This window comes from Cydia fagiglandana, chromosome 17 (genome assembly GCF_963556715.1).
Source record: "Cydia fagiglandana chromosome 17, ilCydFagi1.1, whole genome shotgun sequence".
NCBI lineage: Eukaryota > Metazoa > Arthropoda > Insecta > Lepidoptera > Tortricidae > Cydia > Cydia fagiglandana.
Genome location: NC_085948.1, coordinates 17,233,369 through 17,260,104, shown reverse-complemented (window position 1 = coordinate 17,260,104; position 26,736 = coordinate 17,233,369). Strand labels below are relative to the sequence as shown.

General features: G+C 37.6%; 1 protein-coding gene across 1 annotated transcript in view; it reads left to right on the top strand.

The window, feature by feature from the left end:
- Positions 1-695: 695 nt before the first annotated feature.
- The window catches only part of LOC134672661 (phosphatidylinositol 3,4,5-trisphosphate 3-phosphatase and dual-specificity protein phosphatase PTEN), a 73,407-nt gene continuing 47,366 nt past the window's right edge, over positions 696-26,736 (top strand). The window contains exon 1 of the mRNA XM_063530619.1: positions 696-1,479. Coding sequence (XP_063386689.1) covers positions 1,227-1,479 — 253 coding nt within the window. The 5' untranslated portion in view covers positions 696-1,226. The remainder of the gene's footprint in view (positions 1,480-26,736) is intronic.

The following is a 26,736-nucleotide window of genomic DNA, read 5'->3' as shown; positions in this document are numbered from 1 at the left end:
GTATTAGTATTGATATTAATTAACTATTCACCATTTCAACCAATGTCAATTTCAGCAATAATCAATGCAATAATGAGCAGTAATCTTTTATTACATGTTTGTTATCTCTGCTACCAGGCTACCGTATAGTAAAGTTATACTTTCGAGTCGTAAAACAGGGGTGAATGACTTTATTGTAATTATTAACCCAAATAAGGATTATAGGTATTTAAATTTGCATGAACTGAAACGGTCAGATTTTATGATGATGACATTGTAACTCGTTTTGAACCCTCTCCGTTAAAAATAACAGTAACTGTATAATGTTACATTGCTAAATTAAATTTTCACCATTTTGATGAGGTGACATTATTAATTATACTCTACCTAGGTAGAATAAGTTAAAAACTGGAATTTAAATTCTTCATCTGTTATTTTAATTATATGTAATGTAAGGAAATGAAAATATATTTGTGGGACTTTGCGCGGATTTGTTTTAATATTTCGCGCCATTTCATTAAAACTTTGATTATAGCGCCATCTGTTCAAAATCAGGCGCAACAACTCTGCATTCACTCGGTATGTTGCAAGCTCTATTACTGTTTTTTATTTTAAAGTTATTTTATAATAAAACAGAGTCAATTATTTTACTTGTAACTATAAAACTTTAATGAAAAAATAATTTTATTAAATTCAGGTTCAGAAACAGGCGGTAGAAGAATCAACAGTGGCGCTACGTTAAATAATGGAAACTCGAACAAAGAGCTAACCAGCCACTAGAAAATAAGAGGTTGTGCTCCTTCTCTGTCCCTTGCGTGCAGTTCGGGCGCGCGGGAATGAGATGCACGAACACTTTCGGCCATCATAACCATCTTGTGCAACTGTTTCTCTTCGGCCGTGTTCTAGTGCAAACGAACGATGGACGCCATTCGCACGAGATAAATCTTTTCTTCGCTCTATCGTGAAGCGAGAGTGCGTACGCGTAACTCGGTGCCGGGTGTGAAGCTATGCAATAGTGTGACCGTGTGCGAAAGTGGTTTTGGAGGAGCCTAGCGGAGCGAGGATCTCGGCCTCGGGAACGGGGAGCAGCGGTTCGCGCGAGGCGCGTGCAGCCGGGCAGGCTTGTCTCGGCTCGGCGGTCGCGGAGCATGGCGGACGCGAGCTGAGCGGCCGCGGCGTCGGTCCCGGGGCTCGCGGGCCGCTCCGCTCAGCCGGCCCGATGAACGCGGCACGGCTGAGGTTATTGCATGGGTATATGCGTGAGCTGCCGGCGCCGCGAGAGGAAGGCCCCGGAGAAGCTAGCGGCGCTCGGCGCGGGCGCGCCCGCTAAGGGCACGGCGGCCCTGCTGCTGCCGCGCCGCGCCGACCCGCGCCTCTTGCGCCCGCTGCCCATCATGGCCAACTCCATCTCCAACATCAAGATGACCAACCCCATCAAGGGCATGGTCAGCAAGCGGCGGAAACGCTACATCAAGGACGGATTTAACCTGGACTTGGCCTGTATCCTTTTCAGTGTTTTTATGGCTAGTTGAAAGTGCTTCCGTGTTTAGGGTTCGAAAGCGACATGGATATGTGCCGAGGTGAGTTCCCCCGGGTCCGCGACCCCTTCGTGGCTACGGCCTTGAGCCGCAGCACACGCGCGCTGCGCTCTCGACTAGCAACCTTGGAATTATTGTGATAACCTGGCTCGTTCATCGTTTTTCTTCTGTCAAGGGCATTCAATTCATAACCTATAAAATGCATTCATATTACACTTGATTAGGTTATACCCGTTTTTAAACGCTTTAAAAACATTGCATTAGAAATTTATAAACATGAAACTTAGTGATTTAAAATATCTTATTGGGGGCACAAGGTTGTTAGAGTTAGAAAGTCTTATGTGTTGTAGTGTTCAATTTGGTTGTACCTAATCTGGTTTGACTGCTTAAAATACAGTCACTAAAGTCCATAAAGCAGGTGTGTCAACTCAGAAGCAAATATTGCTTACACCACTCAATATTTGCCTTGTTTGAAGGAGTTGAAATCTTGCATAGCAACAAGCACTATAACCTATAAATGTGTACTCTGTGCTGTGCACACATAGCTAGCTGTGTGAACTAGTTGATTACCTATTTCTGAAGCCTGCAAAGGCATTCTATTTGAGTTTTTGCATATTCTTATCTTGACCACATTAACTGTGATTATGAAATGAAAATCTGGGTCATTATTTTTCTACATACTAGTTTAATTTCTGTTTTACTGCTATGTTTATAAGCATGAACAATGTTTCTAGGTAGTAGAAGTGCTTATACGCATTCATATACAAAAGTGATAACATTAATACTATAAAACATTATTTTTGATCAACGTGTAGCAACTACACAATTACAAAAACTACCACAAGTAAAAGGTTGCTTCCATTTTTAGAGCACCATACAAAACTTTGTTCACTGTGCTCTTATGGGATCACTTTGGTCTTGCAAATCGGTTAAATGCGTTTTTCTCAAAGACCGTTGATGTAGGTACCTAAAATTTGGAATAGTTATGGCAAGTACCATCACTAACACTGTGAATAAGTCAAAACTGCTTATTTCTAAATTGAGGGGGTTGAGAGGGGTGAGCTGAATTTTATTTTCTAAAAAGTGAAATATTCATCATCTTCCTCGTGTTATCCCAGCATTTTGCAAATTGCAAATGCTGAGGGTCCGCTTGGCAACTAATCCTAAGAATTGGCCTAAGCACAATTAGCCAATATTATAGGATTTTTTTACGGTTTTAGTTTTTTTGTTAAAGTGGAACATTATTCTTAAATAATTTAATTTGCTATAGGTATAGACTGATTCAAGCTGTTATTATAAATCATTATTATTACTTATGTGATCAATTGGTTAACCTCTTGTCTTGTGTATGATATGGTAGGGATTGTGACTAATTTTTTTTTTTTTTTTTCGGGAATGATTTTACACAATGCTGCTATACAACGCAATTGAGGTTTGAACCCACAGTTTTTGACCCACACACAAATAATTTTATTATGAAAGGTTTAATGTCTATGCTAGGTCTGATTGTTGTGGCAATTAATTGTGGCTTTCCACAGAGAAGGGCCTTATGCTTCAAGTGCAATATGGTTGTTTTCATCTGAAATTGCAACAGAAATTCTGATAGAAATGCCCTTATTGCAGATGAAGTGTAAGGACCTTCTCTGATGTTCCTTATTACAAAGGTCACTCACTTTAAAAGAAAGTTGTTAGAATTGTGAGTCTGACTCGCCCACCGAGAGTTGGTCCGTACTTTTTAGTATTTGTAGTTATAGCGACAACTAAAAATACATTATGCATGAAAATTTCTACTGTCTAGCTTCACGGTTCATGAGATACAGCTTGGTGACAGACAGACGGACGAACAGTGGAGTCTTAGTAATAGGGTCCCAATTTACCCTTTGGGTATGAAACCCTAAAAAGTCATTTAGGATCATATTGTTTTTATGAAATATGCAACACATGTAACAACAACTTTATCAAATAGAATAGACCAGGGGTCACCAAACGGCGGACCGCGGTCTGCATCCAGACCGCCGATCTATTTTATTTTTTTGCTTATTTAATAAACTCAAGGAGAAACAGACCGCAACGGTCATTTTATTTTAAGAACCAGACTAAAAGGGCCACTTGCACCATCCCACTAACCCAGGGTCAACCGGTTAAACCGTTAACCTGTTGTCAAATTGTACTGGTAACCATGGTAACTCCAGGTTTAACCAGTTAACCCCGGTTTAGTGATTAGTGCAAGTGGCCCTAAGAGCAGTGGTAAATAAATAACACTTTGTATTGATTGAATTGTACTACAGTATTTATATTTCTCAAATTATAGGTTTTCCCTATGTAATAATTGTAATAACTCATATTCTGACACAGCTGTTTATCCTAAAGAAAATTAAAATTGTGCTTGTGGCATTAGTTACATCATGTTGTTACTTCTTCTTCCTCGCGTTATCCCGGCATTTCGTCACGGCTCATGAGAGCCTGGGGTCCGCTTGACAACTAATCCCATGATTTGAAGTAGGCACTAAGGTTGCCTCCAGAAACTCGCGAACTAAATTGACAGGTCAATGTGCACAAATGATACCACAGTTTGGCCAGTGCTGTTCGTATCGATATTTTCAAAAAAGTTTGAATTAGAGAATATCGCGAGAATTCACCGCTAGCGGCGCTACTGTTGCGCGGTCAGTTAAAATGTATCTTTAAGTAATTTAAATTATTTTACAAATGTTACTTGATATTTCGAAAATTGTGCAATTTTATAGTAATAAATACAGGAATATTGGATAAACATTGTAGGTAACTAAATAAATATTTTATTATATTTATTTTATTTTATTTGTTAGGAAAACTTACAGCTAGAGTAACAAGTTGTAGGTGATAACATAGAAACAGTGATTTTGGCTCAAAATACAAATAAGGCCGACCCAGAAGGGAAAATAAGATTAGGTCAGAATTTAAATACAGTTAGACCAAAAAAGTCTGCAGCAATTTTAATAGCCCACGCAGTGTAAGTATTATTTTAAACGTCAAAATACTATGAAATTATGACGTATTAAATAACAGTTGCACTGCGTGAGCTATCAAAATCGCTGCAGACTTTTTTTGGTCTAACTTTAATTATCGATCAATCTCATCTACGACTCACATTGTATAAAATTAAATCACCAATTTTAGATTTATGGCGACAACCGCGAGCTCTTGATATAAACAACTTGCCCCCAAAACTGCATATTAAGAGCCAACAGGAGTGGCCATATCTTGATACAAACGTACTCGACTGTTTCCTCCGTGGGTTTTGATGCTAGAGCAATGATTTGTCGGACCGTTTTGCTTTTTTTTGATATTTTTGTTTTTTAAGGCGCTGAAGCCTTTCAAAAATGGCCAAAATGGCCTCTTTGAGTATGCCGCAATGAGAGACGTAGTATTCAAAACGGATATCAATTAGCCAAAAAAAGCAAAACGGTCCGGCACAGATAATTTCATAATCATTTAGATTTCCAAATTTGGTTACGATTGGTTAAGTTTTGGAGGAGGAAACAGTTGAGTACAAAACCTCGATTTTTGAGATTTTTAAGGATTATATTATAAGGATTTTTCGCCTTGTCCTTATCGCACTAGTTATAGGAGCCGCTTCCGTTAGCGAGATGTGTATATTTACCTAAAATCAGCTCCTGTTGCGTCTTAACATTGAAAATTGTCAGTTTCACATCCGCACCTCCTGATGATTTGATTGGTAACGTCACAATCTTACAATCGAATCAACCACTTTTCTAGGGGGAGGCCTATGTTCAGCAGTGGACGTCTTATGGCTGAGATGATGATGATGATGATGAACCACTTTTCTCGTCACATTCATACAAGTCGAAATCGTTTGTGACCCCTTTATAATTAATTATCACATGGGTAGTAAGTGCATCTTACTTATCGATATCATTTTATCGACATATACCCCTGACTATTTTTTCTTTGCTATTCCTGGTATCATTTTATTTGTCAAACTCATGTCAATTTAGTTCGCGAGTTTCTGGAGGCAACTGTAGTTATGTTGTTACTATTAAGATATAAAAGACATTTACACACATAAATAGGTACATGACACTTGGCAAAAGGTACCACATAATAGGTTAGTCCCGACAATAGCAATGTTTGCTTGAAAACTGCAACTGCACTTGCAAGCCACTGAAAGAAAAAAAAAACATACATTTATTTAAATCTCGCCAGTAAAATTTACACAGATAAAAAAACCGGCCAAGTGCGAGTCGGACTCGCGTTCCAAGGGTTCCGTACATTACTCAATTTTTAACAATGTATTTGTTATATGTGAAACGCGAGTGAATTGCCTTTAAAAAACCCGTAGGGGTCGGATCAAAAACCAAGTAATTAGTCCGACTCAGCCCTGCATTACACAATCAAATAATGTAAGATAAAGTCAGGTTGCTCAGTGACAGATCCAGGCGGTTTTGTAATTGGTCGGTTAACCAATAAATGTTATAACTACCCCAAAATGTACAAATTGTTTGTTTACTTTTATTTAAATACCTAAGGATACAGACTATATCAGTGGGACCCTCAAATTGGGTAGGAAAAAGAAATTAGTAAGCTAGCCTTGCCTTTAGGAGTTAGGAGTCCTTTAGGACTGCTTATTAACCGTTTAGTGTGTATACACGGTGTAACATGAGGAAACCGAATAATTTTAAGAGCCCTTCAACGTCCAAAGTTAAAACGGCCGTTTTTGTTTTGAGTTCCTAGATCGACGAAACCAGCAACATAAAAACTAGTCTGATGTATTCAAAAGGTTCTTATATTATAAGATATTGATAAAAAGGGGCCGCTACGTACTGTATTGTGACAGTACGTAGCGGCCCCCTTTTTTCAATATCTTTCGTCAAATTTAAATAATCACGATTATTTAGCTGTGGCGCTAGTGTGCACGTTGAAGGGCTCTTAACCACGCATTTCTGAGGTCAAAAGAAGGAAAAAATTTAAAATGAGTTGTCAATTTCACCAAAAAAAATTTTTATTTGTTTTGGTTTTTCATTTTTTTGAATGTATTTATACATAAAACAATAAATGTTATTGGTAAACTTGTGACTCAAAATTGATTTTTACATTTTTTTTCGTAAAACCTACTTTTTGCAAAGTACTTGTCACTTTTTGACATCTATCAATAAGGATATTTAGACTACGTCCCATAGCAGCAACATCACCATCAAAAAGGCCTTTTACACTATGTAACAATAAAAACTTTTTTTTTTAATTAATAATATCTCTGAAACTAGGCGAATTTAAAAAAAGTTTATAGGACATTTATGTCTCTAAATATCATCAGGAATTCGGTTTCCTCATGTTACACCGTGTATAATTATGTTGCTATTCATTTGTTAATACCGTAAATACTGACACATTATGACATTACATTCATTACAAAGATAAACTGGCCAGATATTTTTAGGGTTCCGTACCCAAAGGGTAAAACGGGACCCTATTACTAAGACTTCGCTGTCCGTCCGTCCGTCCGTCCGTCTGTCACCAGGCTGTATCTCACGAACCGTGATAGCTAGACAGTTGAAATTTTCACAGATGATGTATTTCTGTTGCCGCTATAACAACAAATACTAAAAACAGAATAAAATAAAGATTTAAATGGGGCTCCCATACAACAAACGTGATTTTTAACCAAAGTTAAGTAACCTCGGGAGTGGTCAGTACTTGGATGGGTGACCGTTTTTTTTTGCTTTTTTTTTGTATTTTTTTTTGCATTATGGTACGGAACCCTTCGTGCGCGAGTCCGACTCGCACTTGCCCGGTTTTTAGTTCTTTGTTGTGCCTAATCAGTGCTTGTTTAGGTCATTCACCCGACACACATGCAAGCAGTATCAGCGTGATTGCAAACTATTCTTCGACATTATTTCCTTATTAGGCTTATACCTTTCCTTGTTCTTTGACTTATATTCAAACAAATTAGTTTGTTACTAAGTGTTATTTATTGAATAAATATAAATAGATTGTTCAGCCTAAGCGCTTGTAGCCTAGCGGTAAGAGCGTGCGACTTTCAATCCGGAGGTCGCGGGTTGAAACCCCGGCTCGTACCAATGGGTTTTTCGGAACTTATGTACGAAATATCATTTGATATTTACCAGTCGCTTTTCGGTGAAGGAAAACATCGTGAGGAAACCGGACTAATCCATTAAGGCCTAGTTACCCTCTGGGTTGGAAGGTCAGATGGCAGTCGCTAAAAACTAGTGCCTACGTCAATTCTTGGGATTAGTTGCCAAGCGGACCCCAGCCTCCCATGAGCCGTGGCAAAATGCCGGGCCAACGCGAGAAAGAAGAAGAGATTGTTCAGCCTATGCTGTTGGCACATTTTTATTCAAATTAAAAAATGTTTTCTGTAAGTAGGCCTAAAGGGCTTTTTCACAAGTCAATAAATTACATGACATCACATCATACCTATAATGTATTAACCTTTTAATCACTATAGAATTATCCATCGAGCGTGCTCGTGTCGCCGGCGGTTTTTTAGCTTTTAAGCCTAGCCGCGCAGGGCTCTTATGCTTAAGATCGGAGCAGTACCTGCGCCCTGAAGGCGAGGCAAAATTATATAAACTAGGTCTTAAAGCTAAGCAGTGACCCAGAGCTCGAGCCCTTCCGGGGCTCATGGCGAAGAACTCTAACTTTTCGAGGAACACTTTATTCCCACGCGGGGGAAGAGACATGAGGGGAGACTGTGCTAACTGCGCCAGAAGTTTTAGTGGTATCAGACCGCAGTAAAATGAGCCTGATTTTGTATATCTTATATCAATCTACGGCGGTTAAAAGGTTAAATATTTATTTAAACGTTATTGCACAAAACAAAAACTTATCGTACAAAAGGCGAACTTAATGCCAAAAGCATTCTCTACCAGTCAACCTTAAGGCAAAGCGGAGAGATTGTTGGCGGTGCAACTGCTACTACTACCTACTAACAAAATTTAATATAAACCGCAACGCTAATTTAAAAATATATTAAATCTGGTCACTACTTTTTCAAAGCATGGTGCCATAATGCATTGGGCACACACAGAGGTGTGCTTAAAATAATATTAAACAAATTAATCATCTCATCATGCAACTTTGTATAGAAAATGAGAATGGCTTCATAGGAACTTGGTTTATTTATATAATTTATTATATAGTGTTTTTGTTCCAACGAAAACTTCCGGCATCTTAAAGATACTTGAGATGTCAAAGCGAAAGATCGACATTGTTGACAAACTGCAGTAGCCATCAGATATATCGGAGCGGCCAAGGTGTTCACAATATCTGAACACGCACTCTAACACAATATATAACACGATATAGTTTGACAAAACTTTATTAATTAACTTTCTCATTTACCCCCCAAAAGTGGTCCCCATTTTTAAAATTCATAATTATCTAGACACGCGGCAGCGTGTCAAGCCAAGTTCAAGCAAAGGAACTGGCTAGCCAGCGCCGAGTGTAATATTACACGAACCACTTGGTGCCACTTTTGACCCTTCTATAACTCAAAACATCTTTGACGTAAACACATAAAACTACGTGTGTTTAATTATATCCATAAGGATATCTAGAAGCCCAAATTTCATGAAGCTAGCTCAAACGGTTATAAAGGTATGAAGGTCAAAAAGTCGTAAATTTTAAGACTGACTTATGACTTATAGTACCTAAACCTAACCTACTTCCAGATGACCTAGAAGGATGAAATTTGGAATCCAGCTTGGTTATTGTGTGTAACCGTAGGAAAAAATCTAAAAATAAAATAAAGTTAAAAAATAGGGGGGGTCCCCATACAAAAAAACCACTTTTTATTGGGACTGACATATAAGTACCTAAACCTAACCTACTTCCAGATGACCTAGAAGGATGAAATTTGGAATCCAGCTCGGTTATTGTGTGTAACCGTAGGAAAAAATCTAAAAATAAAATAAAGTTTAAAAATAGGGGGGGTCGCCATACAAAAAAACCATTTTTTATTGGGACTGACATATAAGTACCTAAACCTAACCTACTTCCAGATGACCTAGAAGGATGAAATTTGGAATCCAGCTCGGTTATTGTGTGTAAGCGTAGGAAAAAATCTAAAAATAAAAAAAGTTAAAAAATAGGGGGGGTCCCCAACTCCCCATACAAAAAAATATTTTTTTATTGTAGCGTTGGAACCGTTACAAGCAGATATTTGAAACTACCCCAATATATGTATTATTATATTTGCTATATTAAAATTTAGTCAAAAAGTAAGTGGTGTCCCCATACAAAAAACTTGTCATACGCTCTAAACAACCGGCCAACGGTGTGTCGTCGGCGGCGCGCGGCACCACATAATTATACAAAGAACAGAAGTAAAAATCATACAGCGGAAACACAAGAAAAAACATTAAATCTCAATACCTGCCTAGTTTTCTTTACAAAAAGTATTGATATCCCACCAAAAACATAAATGTAAAAAAGGAGAGCCAAGTTCAATACAAAAATTATGCTTGGCTGTGGGGCTCGCCGCAAAAAGAATGGAGATCTAAATGAGTGCCACTGCCAAGTTCTATGCAAAATCCAAATATGTATTTATAGGAACAAAATAACATTATAAACAAGTATTAAACTCTATTTCTTTGCTTTATTGGATACCTATAACAATTGCTGTTATTTAAAGAAATGTGAGATCTTAAAGTAGGTTAGATTTGGCTTGGCCAGGTTTTATCAGAATTACAATATAAATAAAATGATTGATATAATGAAAACTGGCCAAGTCAAATCTAACCTACTTTAAGATCTCACATTTTTTTAAATAACAGCAATTTTTATAGGTATCCAATAAAGCAAAGAAATAGAGTTTAATACTTGTTTATAATGTTTTTTTGTTCCTATAAATACATATTTGGAGTTTGCATAGAACTTGGCAGTGGCACTCATTTAGATCTCCATTCTTTTTGCGGCGAGCCCCACAGCCAAGCATAATTTTTGTATTGAACTTGGCTCTCCTTTTTTACATTTATGTTTTTGGTGGGATTTACGTTACTTGTCCATCTTTGGGTCACTTATGTGTACAGTCGCCATCAGATATATCGGAGCGGCCAAGGTGCTCACAAATATCTGAGCACGCCTCTATTGTCAAGGCGTTAGAGTGCTTGTTCAGATATTGTGAACACCTTGGCCGCTCCAATATATCTGATGGCGACTGTACCAAATTTCAACTTAATTAGTCCACATGTTTCCGAGAAAATAGGCTGTGAGAGACGGACAGACAGACGCACGAGTGATCCTATAAGGGTTCCGTTTTTTCCTTTTGAGGTACGGAACCCTAAATGGGCATACGGGATTGGTAGTGCGAGATCTCTCTCTCTCTCTTTGGTCGGTCCCTCATGTTTGAGGATCGTGGTCAGTAACAGGGTTGCATCTGGAGCGGATTCAGTCTCCACCGGTTTCTGTCCAACGCGTCTCTGACGACCGTGTAGAAAGCAGAGGATGACGAGTCATTAACTTGATCGGTCCATCTTATTGGTGAACGACCGCGTGATCGCCCGCCTTCGGTGTGTCCAATCACAATCAGTTTTTTCAAACTTTCGTCCGAAATAGTTATCTCACAGGGGGCTATTCATAAATTACGTCATTTCAAATTAGGGGGGGGGGGGGTCTGGACATCGGATGACGGTAGCATGAAGTAGGAGAAAATGGGGTCATTTGCAGCATGATTTTTGGATTTATGGACAGCCCCCAGTGCGAGATATTTATCTCATAAAAATATCCCCGTAGGTTCCCATGGACTCTAATAAAGTACAGTAAGGTTTCTTATCAGGGCTTTTATTGAAAATGGGTTATAAATTGTACGAACTCCTGATAAGAAGTGCCAATTGAATTTGATAAAAGACTGATTAAAGAGTGGTTTAGTTTTTTTCAAAGTTAATTAAGCTTGTTTAGATTTATTGTATTTTTTTTATTTTAGGGTTGTCGCCATATTTATGGCTGGTCCGTTAACAGCCTGGGTAAAATAAATAATAGTATTACCGTACAGAAAAGACACTTCCTACAAAACCGAAGCGATTCAGGGACGGATCATGCTGTCCCTTTCTAATATTATGGCACTATCCTTTCGGCTATTTAGGGTTGTCAAAATTCAAGTTATTATTTTATATGTGGTCGTGCACGCAAAGAGACGACAACTTGTGCCAACCCTAATAATTGCTCGGAGCAATGCTGAGCCAAACGGAGCCGAAAATGCCCAAAAGGAGGAGTGTCTCCCCACTGATGCTAGGTACAGAAGGTTCACTCTCTAACAATACACGTCTATTAAGGGAGCAGGAGGATTAAGCGCAAGCGCGAGCAGGCGTCCGTTCCGTCGTTATGGATGGACTACTGCTAGACACTAAACCTGGTGTGGCTGCATGTACTTATAGGGACGCGACGAAATCGCGGAGTGAGCCACGCCTGGGCTATAACAGCGGAACCGAAATTTGCAAATTGCGGGGATCTTTCTCTTTTACTCCAATGGAGGCGTAATTAGAGTGACAGAGAAAAATGCCCGCAATTTGCGAACTCTTATTGACTGCAGTATGCGTTTATACAAAAATAATATCCGAGGAACGGGTCATTGCCTCATAATAATGCAATTGTTAAACATAAAACAAGTTTTATTTTAAGACCACGCGTTTTTGTCAACAAAAGCTGTTCAGAGGGCCTACCGCGAACACTGAAGTTCGCAAATTGCGGGCGTCGTTCTCTTTTACTCCAATCAAGGCGTACTTAGAGTGACAGAGAAAGATGCCTACAATTTGCAAACTTCGATGATCGCGGTAGGCCCTCAGTATTGCCTCAGCTTACCCTGCAACTCAGTTTTGGAATCGCAAATTCCAAATAATCCACATCTGGAGTGGATTTAAGCACTTAAACCGAATTTTTAATACAGTTGCTCAAAAAGTGCTACTTTACGTAGCTGTTTAGCGTGCGGAAAGTTGGTTATCTCGAACTAGTGCTTTTAACTTTTCCAATTTTTTTAAATTTATACTTGTTCTAATTCACGACTACTTATTTATGAGTGTTAATATTAGTTTCCTTTAAACGTCGTAATCAGCATAAAAACCTACCGTTAATGTAAGAATACGAAAAATATTACATATTTCATATTTAATTACTTACCTCTTCATCATTATAACACGTTTATTTTTTAATATTCAATATTGAAAATTCCGTTCCTAAATAATAAGTTGACTGAATGGAACGGAATAGCTGTCAAACGCCCATAGATATAATATACTTAAAGACGACGTCTAACCGAGCTGTCACTGTTACCACTTTTGTTTAGTGTACGATTAACAATGTTTTTCTTATTTTTTCGCAACTGTATTAAAAAACGTCGTTCGATACACGTGCGGAAATTTCATTCTTCACTCGTCCAGAGTCTTGCCACTCGCCTGCGGCTCGTGGCAAGATATCTCGGTACTCGTGAAGTAATGACATACCTTCCGCACTAGCATCGAAATGTACTATTTCATGTCCGTCCGACAATAAAATACATAAAAATCTCACATATTTGAGCCAAAAATAAACGGTTTCTTAAAAAAGCGTGCAAAGATCCAATAAAAGTTATATGTAGCATTTCTTAAAAATGGTTAAATTTAACCAGGCACCGCTACAATTGGCCGTAGTTATGCAGAAAGCGACCAAAGTTTTATTTTTGTCAAAGTGACTTACACCCTAAGTCAGTAGCTTTGGTCGCTTTCTGCATTGATAAAAAAATTGAGTTGGTCGTTTTCTGCATATCTACGGTCAATTGTTCTTAAAATAGCACAAGTATAACTACACGTTTGTCGGTTACGTGAGGTAGGTATGATAAGGACGTGAACGGGCCGGAACACATTATCCAGTCGCTTATGCTTGTGGAAACTACGGTTAACTTGGGCCGTGAAGCGTTATAAGGATTGCATTTTTTGAAGTGAAAACTTCTTTAGCGGCGCTATGCACTTTTTGAGGTGGAGAAAAAATTATAAACTCGATTCAGCGTAACGCGTAACGTAACGCTGACGTCATGTGTTACGGACTATGCTATTCACCAAAGAACTTTAGTCATAACGTATCATAATCAGGTCAATTACTTAAAACTGGACTATTACATTAAGCAATAAAGCTCAATGATCTAAATATATTGCACGGACTGAGATACGAGGATCTCACAGTGACATTCTAACTTTATATCACTCAAATATAATTCAATAAAGCTACATCTTGACGAAATCGCTAATAAAAGTGAACTCTAGTACTGGTGAATAAAACTCAAAATATCATGACCAAATATATTTAGATGCGAGGTCTGCAAGGTAACTTTACAATTTCTATTCGAATTTTAGAGCGGTTTCGCACTACGTCCGATCCGAATCCGATCCGAACCCGTGAAAATATGGTCCGTAGTAGCCGTAGAACTATTTCTATGGTAAGTTACGCACCGCACACGTTGAATGACGGAAAGAAATCGGATGACGGAGATCGAATCTAGTGCGTAACTTACCATAGAAAAAGTTCTACGGCTTCTACGGACCTTATTTTCACGGGTTCGGATCGGATTCGGATCGGACGTAGTGCGAAACCGCTCTTAAACAATTAACGCTACAAATTTAAGCTCACTGGCCAGCAATTTCGGAACTAAAGTTTTTCAATAGAAAGGATGATGAGTCAATTATACATAGTACTGCAGACATTTTGGACTAGTCATTGAGTTTTCACTTCTGTCGGCACTTCCGGAGTGCAACCCGTTGTTTTTTTTTAATAGCCTATCTTGTGCCACTGCTGGCCAAAGGCTTCCCCTTTCTTCCGCCACTCATCAACTCATTCATCACGGTTTGGTGCATGCTCCCGCCAGTCGTTCATTCACTATACAAGTATACACATCCACGCTCATATACTGATGTGCGGTGCGGTTGGAAAATTTCCACATAGAAAGTTTTCAGAATCATCTCTTATTTTTGCGTGGGTATCGAAATTTTCCATTTCCATGATGAAAGTTTACCTTTGTTTCCTGTGACATCTGTGAAATTTTCCTAAAATTTTTAAATTTGAGAATATTCTTCATAACTTGCATGTCTATAGGTACAGTCGCCATCTCGCCATCAAATATATCGGAGCGGCCAAGGCGCTCACAAATATCTGAACGAACACGAATTTATTGTCAAGGCGTTGAGTGCGTGTTCATATATTTTGACCACCTCGGCCGCTCCGATATATCTGACGCCGACTGCACACGCTTATCTCCACAAGCGGCAGCGTCAGCGGGCCGCTAATGTGGCTCGACGCTAACTAAACTTTTTACTCCGTGTATCTTTTTTCTTGTTAAGCAAGATGTTGCTATGCCAACAACTTTTTGCCGTTGCCGAGGTTAGATAATTTGGCGGTCTGTCATTCGTTCTACCAATTTAGGTTTTATTCTGACAGTTGTAATTGGGATCTAGAGCGATGGCAGGTCAGTCGGTTTTGATACTCTTGATGTTTAGAGAGTTTCTTACCTTGTGAGTATTTGAACCTTGTTGCATAGTAAATTAGGGTGAATTTTGTTTGAGAATGCAACGAAACAAAAGAAATGCTACTTTATTCATAACATAAATATAAAAACGTGTCCATCACGCTCGCTGCGTTGCCGCTAGTGATCCAAAAAAATCCTAAAAGCCTATTTTACTAGGAAGCCCAAACTTAAATAGAAACAGGCTTTTAAGCCTTTTAGGCGTCAAGAGATGAGGCGAGCCCTAAAAAAGAGCTAAAAGGCTGGAGTCTTTTGGATCATTAGTTGCCTCGTTGGATTGGGAAATTTGGTCATATCCCAAAATTTTGCGTAAGCCACCTCTTATAATTTCTCTGATAGCGTCTGATACGGAATTTTCACAACTACATTCCTATGCAAATTCTTGTCTATCTATAGAACAATGTTCTTCACGTATTATTACTTGTTAGATAAAGATCTTGTATTAGCGTGTTAGGTACAAGCAAAACGTGATCCTGGTCATAAATATGTATGCATTCATGCCCTCGTGTTGTGACCACAGATCACCTCAAAAGATGGAGCATATAAGACGATTCACGGTCACCTCACAATAATATTCCTAGTGTAAATATCGTTCGATAGCGTGTCGTGACGCACGCGTTTGCGTTAAGTGTCATTTTGTATGGGATCTTGAGTTCCCAAAACGTCCCGCTTGGCGCGCTATTCAAAATCACATGCAAAAATCAGTAATTGGCCACTCTTAACAATAAGACTTGTATTGGCTTGTTTCTTTCAGATTTGTTAGGAGTGGCTAATTACTATACACGGTGTAACATGAGGAAACCGAATAATTTTAACCACGCATTTCTGAGGTCATAAGAAGTAAAAAATTTAATATTAAGTTTAAGTCAATTTCGCCAAAAAAAAATTTTTTTTGTTGTTTTGTTTTTTCAATTTTTTGAATGTATTTGTTCATAAAAAATAAATGTTATTGGCAAACTTGTCACTTAACATTGATTTTTACAATTTTTTTTCGTAAAACCTACATTTTGCAAAGTGTTACTGGTCACTTTTTGACATCTATCAATAAGGATATTTAGACTACGTCCCATAGCAGCAACATCACCATCAAAAAGGCCTCGTACACTATGTGACAATAAAAACTTGTTTTTTTTTAAAATTAATAATGTCTCTGAAACTAGGCGAATTTCAAAAAAGTTTATAGGACATTTTTGTCTCTAAATATGATCAGGAATACGCTGTTAAAATTATTCGGTTTTCGTGTACTACAAATGGATCCACGTGCATGATATAATTGACACTGAGCACAAAAGAGATAGGTACAGAAATCAATCTACATACAAAGCGCGCTCGAGCAACGCACACATAGACACTGCTCACGGACCAGTGTTGGGCAAAAAGTAATTGAATTACTAATTAACAATTGCAATTACAAAATGTAATTCCAACAAATAATTTCCATTACATGTGGAAAGTAATTAAAATTTTAATTACTAATTACAATTGCAAAATGTAATTAGTAATTAAATTATTAATTACATTTTGTAATTAAAATTTGTAATTTAATTACTTTTTTGAATTACAATTATTTTGATCATCTTTATTTCCAAAATCAGATGAACATTTTGAATGGTTTTAAATTTGACTAAGCAACATTGTCAATGTTAACTTTGGTTGGACTTTAGAAAAGGAGGGCTGGGACTTAGAATTTTTTTTCTGATTAAGTGGTGTCATTAATAATTAAGATACTATTTTTAAATGATTGTAATGTGTAGATCACGTCAAAATAAGCATCTTTTACTGAAAAAACTTTTCTCTAAAATAAAAAATGGCTGAGTTAGACGCCTCCAAAGATTGATGGTTTTAAAGGGAGCTTGGACTTAGAAAATTTTCATCGCGAGTGGTGTCATTATGACATATATTTTAAATGATTGTAACGTATAGAACACGTTAAAATAGGCTACTTTTACTTGAAAAACTTTTTTCTAAAATTGAAAATAGCGGACTGTAACAAAGGGGGGCCGTTTCTGACACTTGGATTTTTTTTTGAGAAAATGAAAAAAACAGGGGTTTTAAAACAGTTCTTAATAAAGTTTTAGAAAAAAGTTTTTCAAGTAAAAGTAGCTTATTTTGACGTGTTCTATAAGTTACAATCATTTAAAATATATGTCATAATGACACCACTCGCGATGAAAATTTTCTAAGTCCCAGCTCCCTTTAAAAACATCAATCTTTGGAGGCGTCTTACTCAGCCATTTTTTATTTTAGAGAAAAGTTTTTTCAGTAAAAGATGCTTATTTTGACGTGATCTACACATTACAATCATTTAAAAATAGTGTCATAATGACATCACTTTGTCAAAAAAAATTCTAAGTCCCAGCCCCCCTTTGCTACAGTCCAACCCGAAAGGCACCTTAGGTTGGCGCTTACGTCATTATTAGCGGCGCCCCAATACTAATGCGGTGCTATGCGACGTAAGCGCCGACCGCCATATTCAACGTGGTTTGTCACATAGTACCCTGTAAAGGTATGATTCCAGGGACAAAAAATATGTTATAACGTTATCCAGCGTATAATGGAATTCATAAAAGTTTTTCTTTATAATTACTCCAAGTAAATTTGTTCATATTTGCATATTATTAAAAAGGTAAATGAAAAGTAATTGAGTAATTTAATTACTAATTAATGTAATTACAATTGCAAATTACACAGAAAATTTAATTACATGTAATTAAATTTTATGTAATTCAATTACATTGTAATTCAATTACATGTAATTCAATTAGTAATTAAATTACACGAGTAATTAATTACGCCCAACACTGTCACGGACACGATATCTCGGACCAGTTGGGACCAGTGCGAGCGCGAGTGCCATCCGCTTGAGACACACGCGTCTGTGAACTTTTTTGTGCAATAATGGAGAAACAAAACAAAAAGTTATTATAACTGTACAGTGGACGGTTGTTTAAATTCAACATTAACCGGTGAATTGTCGTTTTTTAAGCTACCAGTAGCTCTACTATGAGTTCCGTGAATGACAGTGAGAAGTGAAGATAGTGAGAAAGTTAAGGAAAATGTATGGAGTAATTGTACAGTGCCTCTACCGGTCACGTAAAGAACTAAAAATTTCAATTTGTACCATGAGTTACAAACGTTTTTACGCGAGTTTTCCATACTTGCCTAACTTCACACCTAAAACGCTCTCTTTCTAATTATATAATGAAAACTGAGCCAGAATTATTCTGCGTAAATACTTTACGCGAGTAAACGTGACAGATGTTATGGAAAAATACGTGCGTTTCCAACGTGACATTTCTGTCAACTTGTAAACACAACAAATACGCAGATTTTTCACGAATATTAATGCAATTTTCAACGTAATATGTATAAATTTATAACAGTATGTGAACTTCAAGCAAAACTTTAAGGGATAAATCAATTAATAGTTCGATAAAAGGCTGATTTAGTACAAAGGTAATAGGCCAAGCAATAAGAAGTTATAGAGGGAAATGCTAGGAACACAAGTTTTGACTCCGTAACTTTGTTTGGACTAGTTAGGAGGTGAACATATCAAAAGTCCCCGGCTGTAGCCCCGCTGCTGGGGGGTAGAGGGGGGTAAGAAGGTCGAATTTTTCGGTTTTTCATTGATATCTTGGAAACTTTGCGTCTTAGCGACATGACTACTAAGACAAACCGAAAGCTGATAAAATTAGTTACAAGTTTTATCCAGTCAAGTTTTTCGATATCATGAATAGTTTTTGAGATACCCGCTCTTGAAAGTTTATTTAGGGCTTTCAATTTTATCTTGATATCTACATTAGTGACGCTGCTAGACCGTGTTTGGTATCATTTTCGTATAAATCGGGGGTGCTGAATTCAGTTTTGGTATCACATTGACACCATTCCTAAGAAAAAACATATAAACTTTAAACAAATACCTTTTTTTTTTAATTCCTCTTCACGCTTAAACCGCTCAACCGATTTAATTGAAATTTGGTATACAGATATTTCGAGTCCCAAGACAGGACATAAGATACTTTTTATCTCAATAATCATCCTTTAAAGTTGTGAAATGGAGTATGGGGGGAATTCAACTTCGTCGATGAAACTGAATTCCTGAGGTTAATACTCCTCAAGATAAGGTTTGAAGTCATGTTTGGTATCATTTTCATCTAAATCACAGATGTATTCCGTCCTAAATTTCATCTAAACCGGTTCAGCGGTTATTGACTCCCCATACAAACTTCCACCCCACTTTTCACACCCTCAAAAGATGCTTTTGGTTATTAAAACTATCCTGTTCTGTGTCGAGACTGAAACTATTTCTATACCAAATTTTAACGAAATTGGTTCAGCAGTTTAAGCGTGAAGAGAGATTTAAAAAAAATATTTTTTTTAAATTTTGGTTTTACTTCGGAATAGTATCAATGTGGTACCATAAATGAATTCAGCACCCCCGATTTATACGAAAATGATACCAAACATGGCCTAACAGCTTCACTGACGTAGATATCAAGATAAAATTAAAATCCCTAAATAAACTTTCAAGAGCGGGTATCTCAAAAACTATTCATGATATCGAAAAACTTGACTGGATAAAACTTGTAACTAATTTTATCAGCTTTCGGTTTGTCTTAGTAGTCATGTCGCTAAGACGCAAAGTTTCCAAGATATCAATGAAAAACCGAAAAATTCGACCTTCTTACCCCCCTCTACCCCCCAGCAGCGGGGCTACAGCCTTTTGATATGTTCACCTCCTAACTAGTCCAAACAAAGTTACGGAGTCAAAAATTGTGTTCCTAGCATTTCCCTCTACAACGTTTTTTGAGCATTCATTTCCTGACCTATAATACTTGACATCATATTTTCCTATTTCTACTGCTACATTTGCGAAAATCACATTGCTTACGAGCAGTTTTTGGTTTTAGGCAAGCTGAATTTTTTTTAAGAAGCTGATTGAAAACAACATTTCCCTGAAAACCCGGATTGCATCATGTATGCATGCGTATGCATGTAGAAGTTACATATGTATTAAGAATTAAGGCTCAATACAAGGAGCGGTACATAGACATGTTGCTGTTTTTGTTGCTGGGTGCACATAACACATAGTAAGAATATTTACACAAGAATTGCTACGTATTTTATTAAGCATTATTATCTTAAATAAAATAAAACATACAAATGTTCTGTGAGTTTATTTATTTTTCTTTACTAAGTAAGTATTATTTTATTTTCCGTTGTTCAAATTATTGTGTTTGGTAGGTACTCGTTTTTCATGTCAACTTGGTAACAGGAAATATAAAACTTTCTTCAAAAACTTTTGCTGGTGGTTCAGAATCTGAAAATTTAAAACACATTTATTGCCAAATACCCGCTGCGTGGGTTCATTTTGTATTGGAAATGGGGCGCTTGGCACTGAAATATACTCGAGATCATATAGGTAGTATAAAATTAAGATCGCTATTAAGGTCATACGTAGGGTCTGTGCGGAAAGAGAAGAGTCGTAGGTATAATGTATGGGCTCCCCTAAATTTCACGATTCTTCTCTTTCCGCACACTCTATTAGATAATGTTACTTAGCAGTAGGAGACGGCCGCTGTCATGATGCGGACTGAAGCGGACCATTATAATACATACCTATTTTAATATTTTAAGATTTCTTCTCATGTGTGTACTATTTTCATCATAGGTAATAAATATGTAGCCAAAAGTAGCCTGTATAATCGCGCCGTATACTTTGCTTCCTATTTTTTAACACGCAAAGTCATAATTTTAACTCGATTATTAATGATGTTTACGTAATTATCATATTTTGCAATTTTTGTCTTGAATACAATATATTTTAATTTATACATTGTTTACTAACATTGATGTGTTTATTATTTTCGTAACTATGGCAACGTCAAATCTTTAAAAAAATGTAGAATGAAGGTTGAGTCAGTAACAAAGTGACAAAATTGGTCTTAGAGCATTTAATAACTGGAGTGGCCATTGAGTGCTTACTGTTAGGATTTATGATTAGGGTTCCAAGCAGGAAAGAAAAGCTTGTTTTAACACCATATAGGTAATGTTTATTAATCTCAAGCAAGACTACATAGTAATGGCGTCTCATACGGGAAGAAAGAACACCTACATTTGTTTTATATTGACAACCGAATAAATCAAATATCATAGTCGTAGTAGTCTCGTAGGTATACTCTTTATTTTTTTGTTGACATTATTACTTACCCCTCTGCCGAAAAACACAATTGTGCAAACTTTTGTATGGACTGACATGGCTATTTGTACGTTACGTACAAATCATGTAGAAATAGCAATACATTTGACGTCCCCTCCCCCGCAAAAATCGGCAGACTGTTTTGTAAAGAAAATGACAGCGATGACATGTCCCTTCTCAATGCTCTTAGTGGACGGTAGAGGTAAGGAATACAATCTCCATGTAATTAATAATGAAAAAGTGTCCGTCAAAAACCTTAAGAGGGAAGTATACTACGTAATCGTCCATACAAAAAGAGAAAACGTTTTTCCACTTGTAAATACGAGTATCTTCCATTCTCCATGATTTTTAGTACGGTATTGATACAATGAAAAACTAGGTTTATGGGTTTTCTTTTTTTCGCTACTCTGGAGAGATTTAGAAAAATTATAATAGCTGACAGCGTGCCCACTTTTTGCAAATATTCTCCCATAAAGGAGTTTTCTCATAAAGTCATAATTGTCATAAAGGATTCTCCTTACCTCTACCCTCCATATTCACGGCTACCATCAGTATATGTAACATTACTTTCTGTGCATCTCACTTGCACTAATATGCGAGAGCGAGATGCATAGATAGTAAATTACGTAGACGTGAGAAAATGTGTCAATTTTGTTATTTAGTTCTATAGGTGAATACTAGAGGCGCTGTATAAAACTTCGATATAACTCTTGCTCTGTTTTATAGTATACTTAGAAAGGGACAACATCGTTTGGAGTGGAGTGAAGTTAGGTACATAAGACCGTAAAGAAACGTAAAACGTGACACACGGCACGTTTATTCACTGAAAGTAAGTGAAAAATACTCTGCCAACTGATAGTAGAGGCACAGTGGTTTCAGAGAGAATGCGTATGCGAATTTATTACACTTTAAAATATAATAATCGTGCATTTCGCCAAACTCGAAATCATCGCAAGATATTTTCTGTGGCAAATTTGTAATATAACAATGTCATTGAAATGAAAATAGCTATTTGAGTTATTAATGTCATTATTAATTTATATTTCCATTCTTCCCGTTTCATCCTCAACAATAAATCAAACAACTAGATACGAGATACGATACTATGGATACGAGTGCCACTACCACGATAGGTTTTTGTGCATAAGTCATAGTTCGCAACAATCGCAACCCTAGAGCGACCGCCGACCGTAGGTATGAAAAGTAAAGTACATACATGTGATTGACTTCTGTACTTATCTGTTTTGTGCACTGAGTCTCTAATGTATTCTGGTTTATAATGCTATAAATTGTCGTTTGCTATAATTATCTTTCGTGCTAGCCCTATTTTATCTATTCTTAAACTGAAGAACTGCAGTGTCCATAAGATTACGGATAGTGGTTCTTTTTGGATAGTCAGGATTAACGTAGCAACAACACTCCGGACCATCGGTGGACCTTATGCCTTTTGTAATAAGGTTTACTGATGGACAGTTAACACTATCGGCGATGGTACTAGTAACCCGAGCGGCTACCGCGAACCCCGAAATTCGCAAATTGCGGGGATCTTTGTCTTTTACTCCAACGAAGGCGTAATTAGAGTGACAGAGAAAAATCACCGCAATTTGCGAACTTCGATTTTCGCGCTTATAACCCTGTGCCCGATGCATCCCGCGCATGGGAATCTGTCTACTGTTCTTTTTGGCCTGTCTCCAGGGGGTGGATTTTCAAAAACTAAAGTAGCCATTTATGTATGTATTCGTGTATATTCTTTATTGTAGAGTCAGCAGCAGAAGTTGCTAAGCGGACCAGCAACTTCTACTGCTGTACATAGAATAACAAATACGAAAAAACACAGTTACAAAGAGAATTAAATACTACAAAGGCGAACTTATCCCTATATATTCGACTGGGTCTCTTCTAGTTAACCTTTGAGGAAATGATTAGAAAATAAGTAATGATGAATGACTATTTACTAGCTTTTTTAAGCCAAACTTTATTATACATAATTGGTCTGCTCCGTATCTTAACCATGAAATTATGACAGATTTATCTAAGGAGCGTTAGAATTTAATTGTTAGGAGTTGGCGGCATTTATGTAAATATTTAATTTATTGACTGTCCTCAGTTTGCATTACACATTACAGCAGCATTGCAGTTACATTAGAACTTTACCCTTGGGAATAAAGTCGGCTATTACTCCCTGTGCGCTTACAATTACATTTATTTGTGTGTATTTTAAACTGCTTTGTAAAGTCAGTTCTTTTATTGTTTAAAAATAACAAAGAAAATATGAAACTGCACGCGTGCCAGCTAATTAACTTATAAAGAAAAGGTTTTACTGAAGACTGTAATTGCACCGATATCTAGGTCATACAGGTGATTCACTTTAATTGCTAACGTTGCATATGGGAGCTTGGGCTAGAAAGGTCTTATGGTATTTTAGGTCATTAACCGACTTCCATTTCATAGAAGGAGGAGGTTCTGTATTCGGTTGTGGCTATTTTTTTATTTTTTTTCTATGTACGTTCACCGATTACTCCGACATCCGTAGTCCGATTTGAGTAATTCTTTTTTTGTTTGAAAGGAGCTACCTCCGAGTTGGTCCCATTTTAATTTGGTTCTGTTCTGATGATGGGATCCATGAGGAATTGAGGGAACTCCTCAATTTTTAAAGGCACATGCATGGTGATTTGGGTGTTTTCTTAAGCAACTCGAGCATTTTCTCCCGAAAACCACCACTTTGATGAAGTAGACCTGATGATGATGATTGTTTTGATGATAATGATGATGATTTTTTAAATGTAGTATGTTCAGCAATGGCACCTGTGATCCGATTTGAGTAATTCTTTTTTTGTTTGGAAGGAGTTACCTCCACGGTGTTTCCGTATTATTTTTGGTTCTGGTCTGATGATGGAATCCATGAGGAATTGAGGGAACTCCTCAATTTTTAAAGGCACATGCATAGTGATTTGGGTGTTTTCTTAAGCAACTCGAGCATTTTCTCCCGAAAACCACCACTTTGATGAAGTAGACCTGATGATGATGATTGTTTTGATGATAATGATGATGATTTTTTAAATGTACTATGTTCAGCAATTACTCCGGCACCTGTGATCCAATTTGAGTAATTCTTTTTTTGTTTGGAAGGAGTTACCTCCAAGGTGTTCCCGTATTATTTTTGGTTCTGGTCTGATGATGGAATCCATGAGGAATTGAGGGAACTCATCAGTTTATAAAGGCACGTGTAAAGTGATTTCGGTGTTTTCTAAAGTAACTCGAGCATTTGCTTCCGAAAACCGCCAATTTGATGTAGTGCAAGTGTAGCCAAGTGTAGCCTTACCACGAGTTTGACATTGACATATTCGCTAAGTTAGCGACGCTAACGTCTTCGTAACTTACTTTTTATGCATCTCGCTCGCACTAATATGACAGTACGAGCGAGATGCAAAGAAAGTAAGTTACACACACGCTAGCGAATAAATCAATGTCAAATTCTTGGTAAGCTGGTGGTTGGTAGGTTGGTGGCTTGGTGGCTGGTTGGTGGTGGTCGGGGGTTAGGGTTAGGAGTTAAGGCGAAGCGAAGTTAAGGGAATGGCGGTTGAAGGGCTGCTGGTTCAGGGTCGAGGGGTTCATGGATCAGGGGTTGATGCGCTGTGAGGTAGAGTGATCGGGGAGTTGAGGGATTGGGTCAGCGGCGGGGCGGAGGATGGATTTAGTGTAGTGACAGGAATTATAATTACCCAGACGGACTCGAAAAAATTCCTGATTAAGTACATATTTATTAAAGTAGGTACACGAATTTAGTGTTAATCATGATGTTGTTTTTCATTCATGCGTCGCGCACTTAACAATGCGTTAAAAACTAAAAATGGAAAAATAAAAACTTTTTACAAAAAAAAGAAAACCGACTTCAAAAAGGATGAAATAAAATATTATCCTTTTTAAGTCTATGCGTTACCAACTGACATGTTTGAAGTCGGTGCCAAGCCAAGTAGTAACAATACCCGTCAAAAATAATCAGCTTTAAACCCCATTAGAACTGTACTAATGAGTATTATAAATGTGTAAGTAATTCTGTCTGCCTCTTTGTCGCCTTTTCATGGCTAAACAACTGAACCGCTTTAGGTGAAATTTGGCAAGAACGTAAATTCCTTGATTTGTTTTATATTTTGAGATGTAGTCCTCTGAATAAGGGACGGGAAATAACTCAGTCCCAATCCCACGCTTGCGTGCCGACAAACATGGTACGGACTGTACCAAGAAGGTTTGATCGTGTGTTCTTAGGTACAGTCGACGTCAAAGATATGTTTACACTTTTGCACCGTACTCCTTTGTAATATGTAATATAAGACGAAAAGTGTAAACATATTTTTAACGACGACTGTACCTACAGAAAGTACGTTCATTGTCGTCGTGTAAGGCAATCCAACGTAAATCATTATAGAATCGCACCAAAATCATGGTATGCTTCAAAAGTTGGCTTGGCACCGACTTCAAACATGTCAGTTGGTAACGCATAGACTTAAAAAGGATAATATTTTATTTCATCCTTTTTGAAGTCGGTTTTCTTTTTTTTGTAAAAAGTTTTTATTTATAATATGAATATAAAAGTATAATACAAAAACACATAAAAGACAATAAAAAACCTGACCTAGGGCAGGCGTGGCTCACTCCGCGATTTCGTCGCTTTGCTACGGGTAGCTAAAACTTCATCCGTTCGACCCCAATTTTGGGGTTTGCCATAAGCCGCGTGTGGCGCTGTCGCCACCTAGCGGCCATATCTGTGCTGATCGTGACAGACGCGTTTTGTTAGAGAGTGAGTCTTCTGTACCTAGTACTATTATTTATTCTGTGCCTAGGGTGCCGCCAGCAGCGTGGCAGCGTGTCCAGGATCACCGCCTTCGGCTATCTGACCCTTGATCCAACCACCTAGCGAGAGTCTCAAGACGTTGGTCGAGACTCTTTGCTATTGATATTAGACCGTTCGCTGAAACAACTATCGGGACAATGGTTTCTTATTATTATTTCAGTTACATATTTATTATCATTTGATATTTACCAGTTGCTTTTCGGTGAAGGAAAACATCGTGAGGAAACCGGACTAATCCCAATAAGGCCTAGTTTACCCTCTGGGTTGGTAGATCAGATGGCAGTCGCTTTCGTAAAAACTAGTGCCTACGTCAAATCATGGGATCAGTTGTCAAGCGGACCCCAGGCTCTCATGAGCCGTGGCGAAATGCCGGGATAACGCGAGGAAGAAGAAGATTTCTTATTATTATTTGTGTCCCACTGTTGGCCAAAGGCCTCCCCTTTCTTCCGCCACTCATCACGGTTTGGTCCATGTCCTCGCCAGTCGCTGCAAAAAGCGTGAAAAAGTTAGGTTAGGTACTAAAAATACTGTCTTAAGTTAGGTTTTTAAAAAGTCGCAATGAAAAGGTCGAATACCTTTATAACCTTTGTTGTCAGAGATAAAAGAGAATGGAGAATTGAAATAATAAGTAAGTAAGCAGTAAGTAAATAGGTACATTTATTTATTG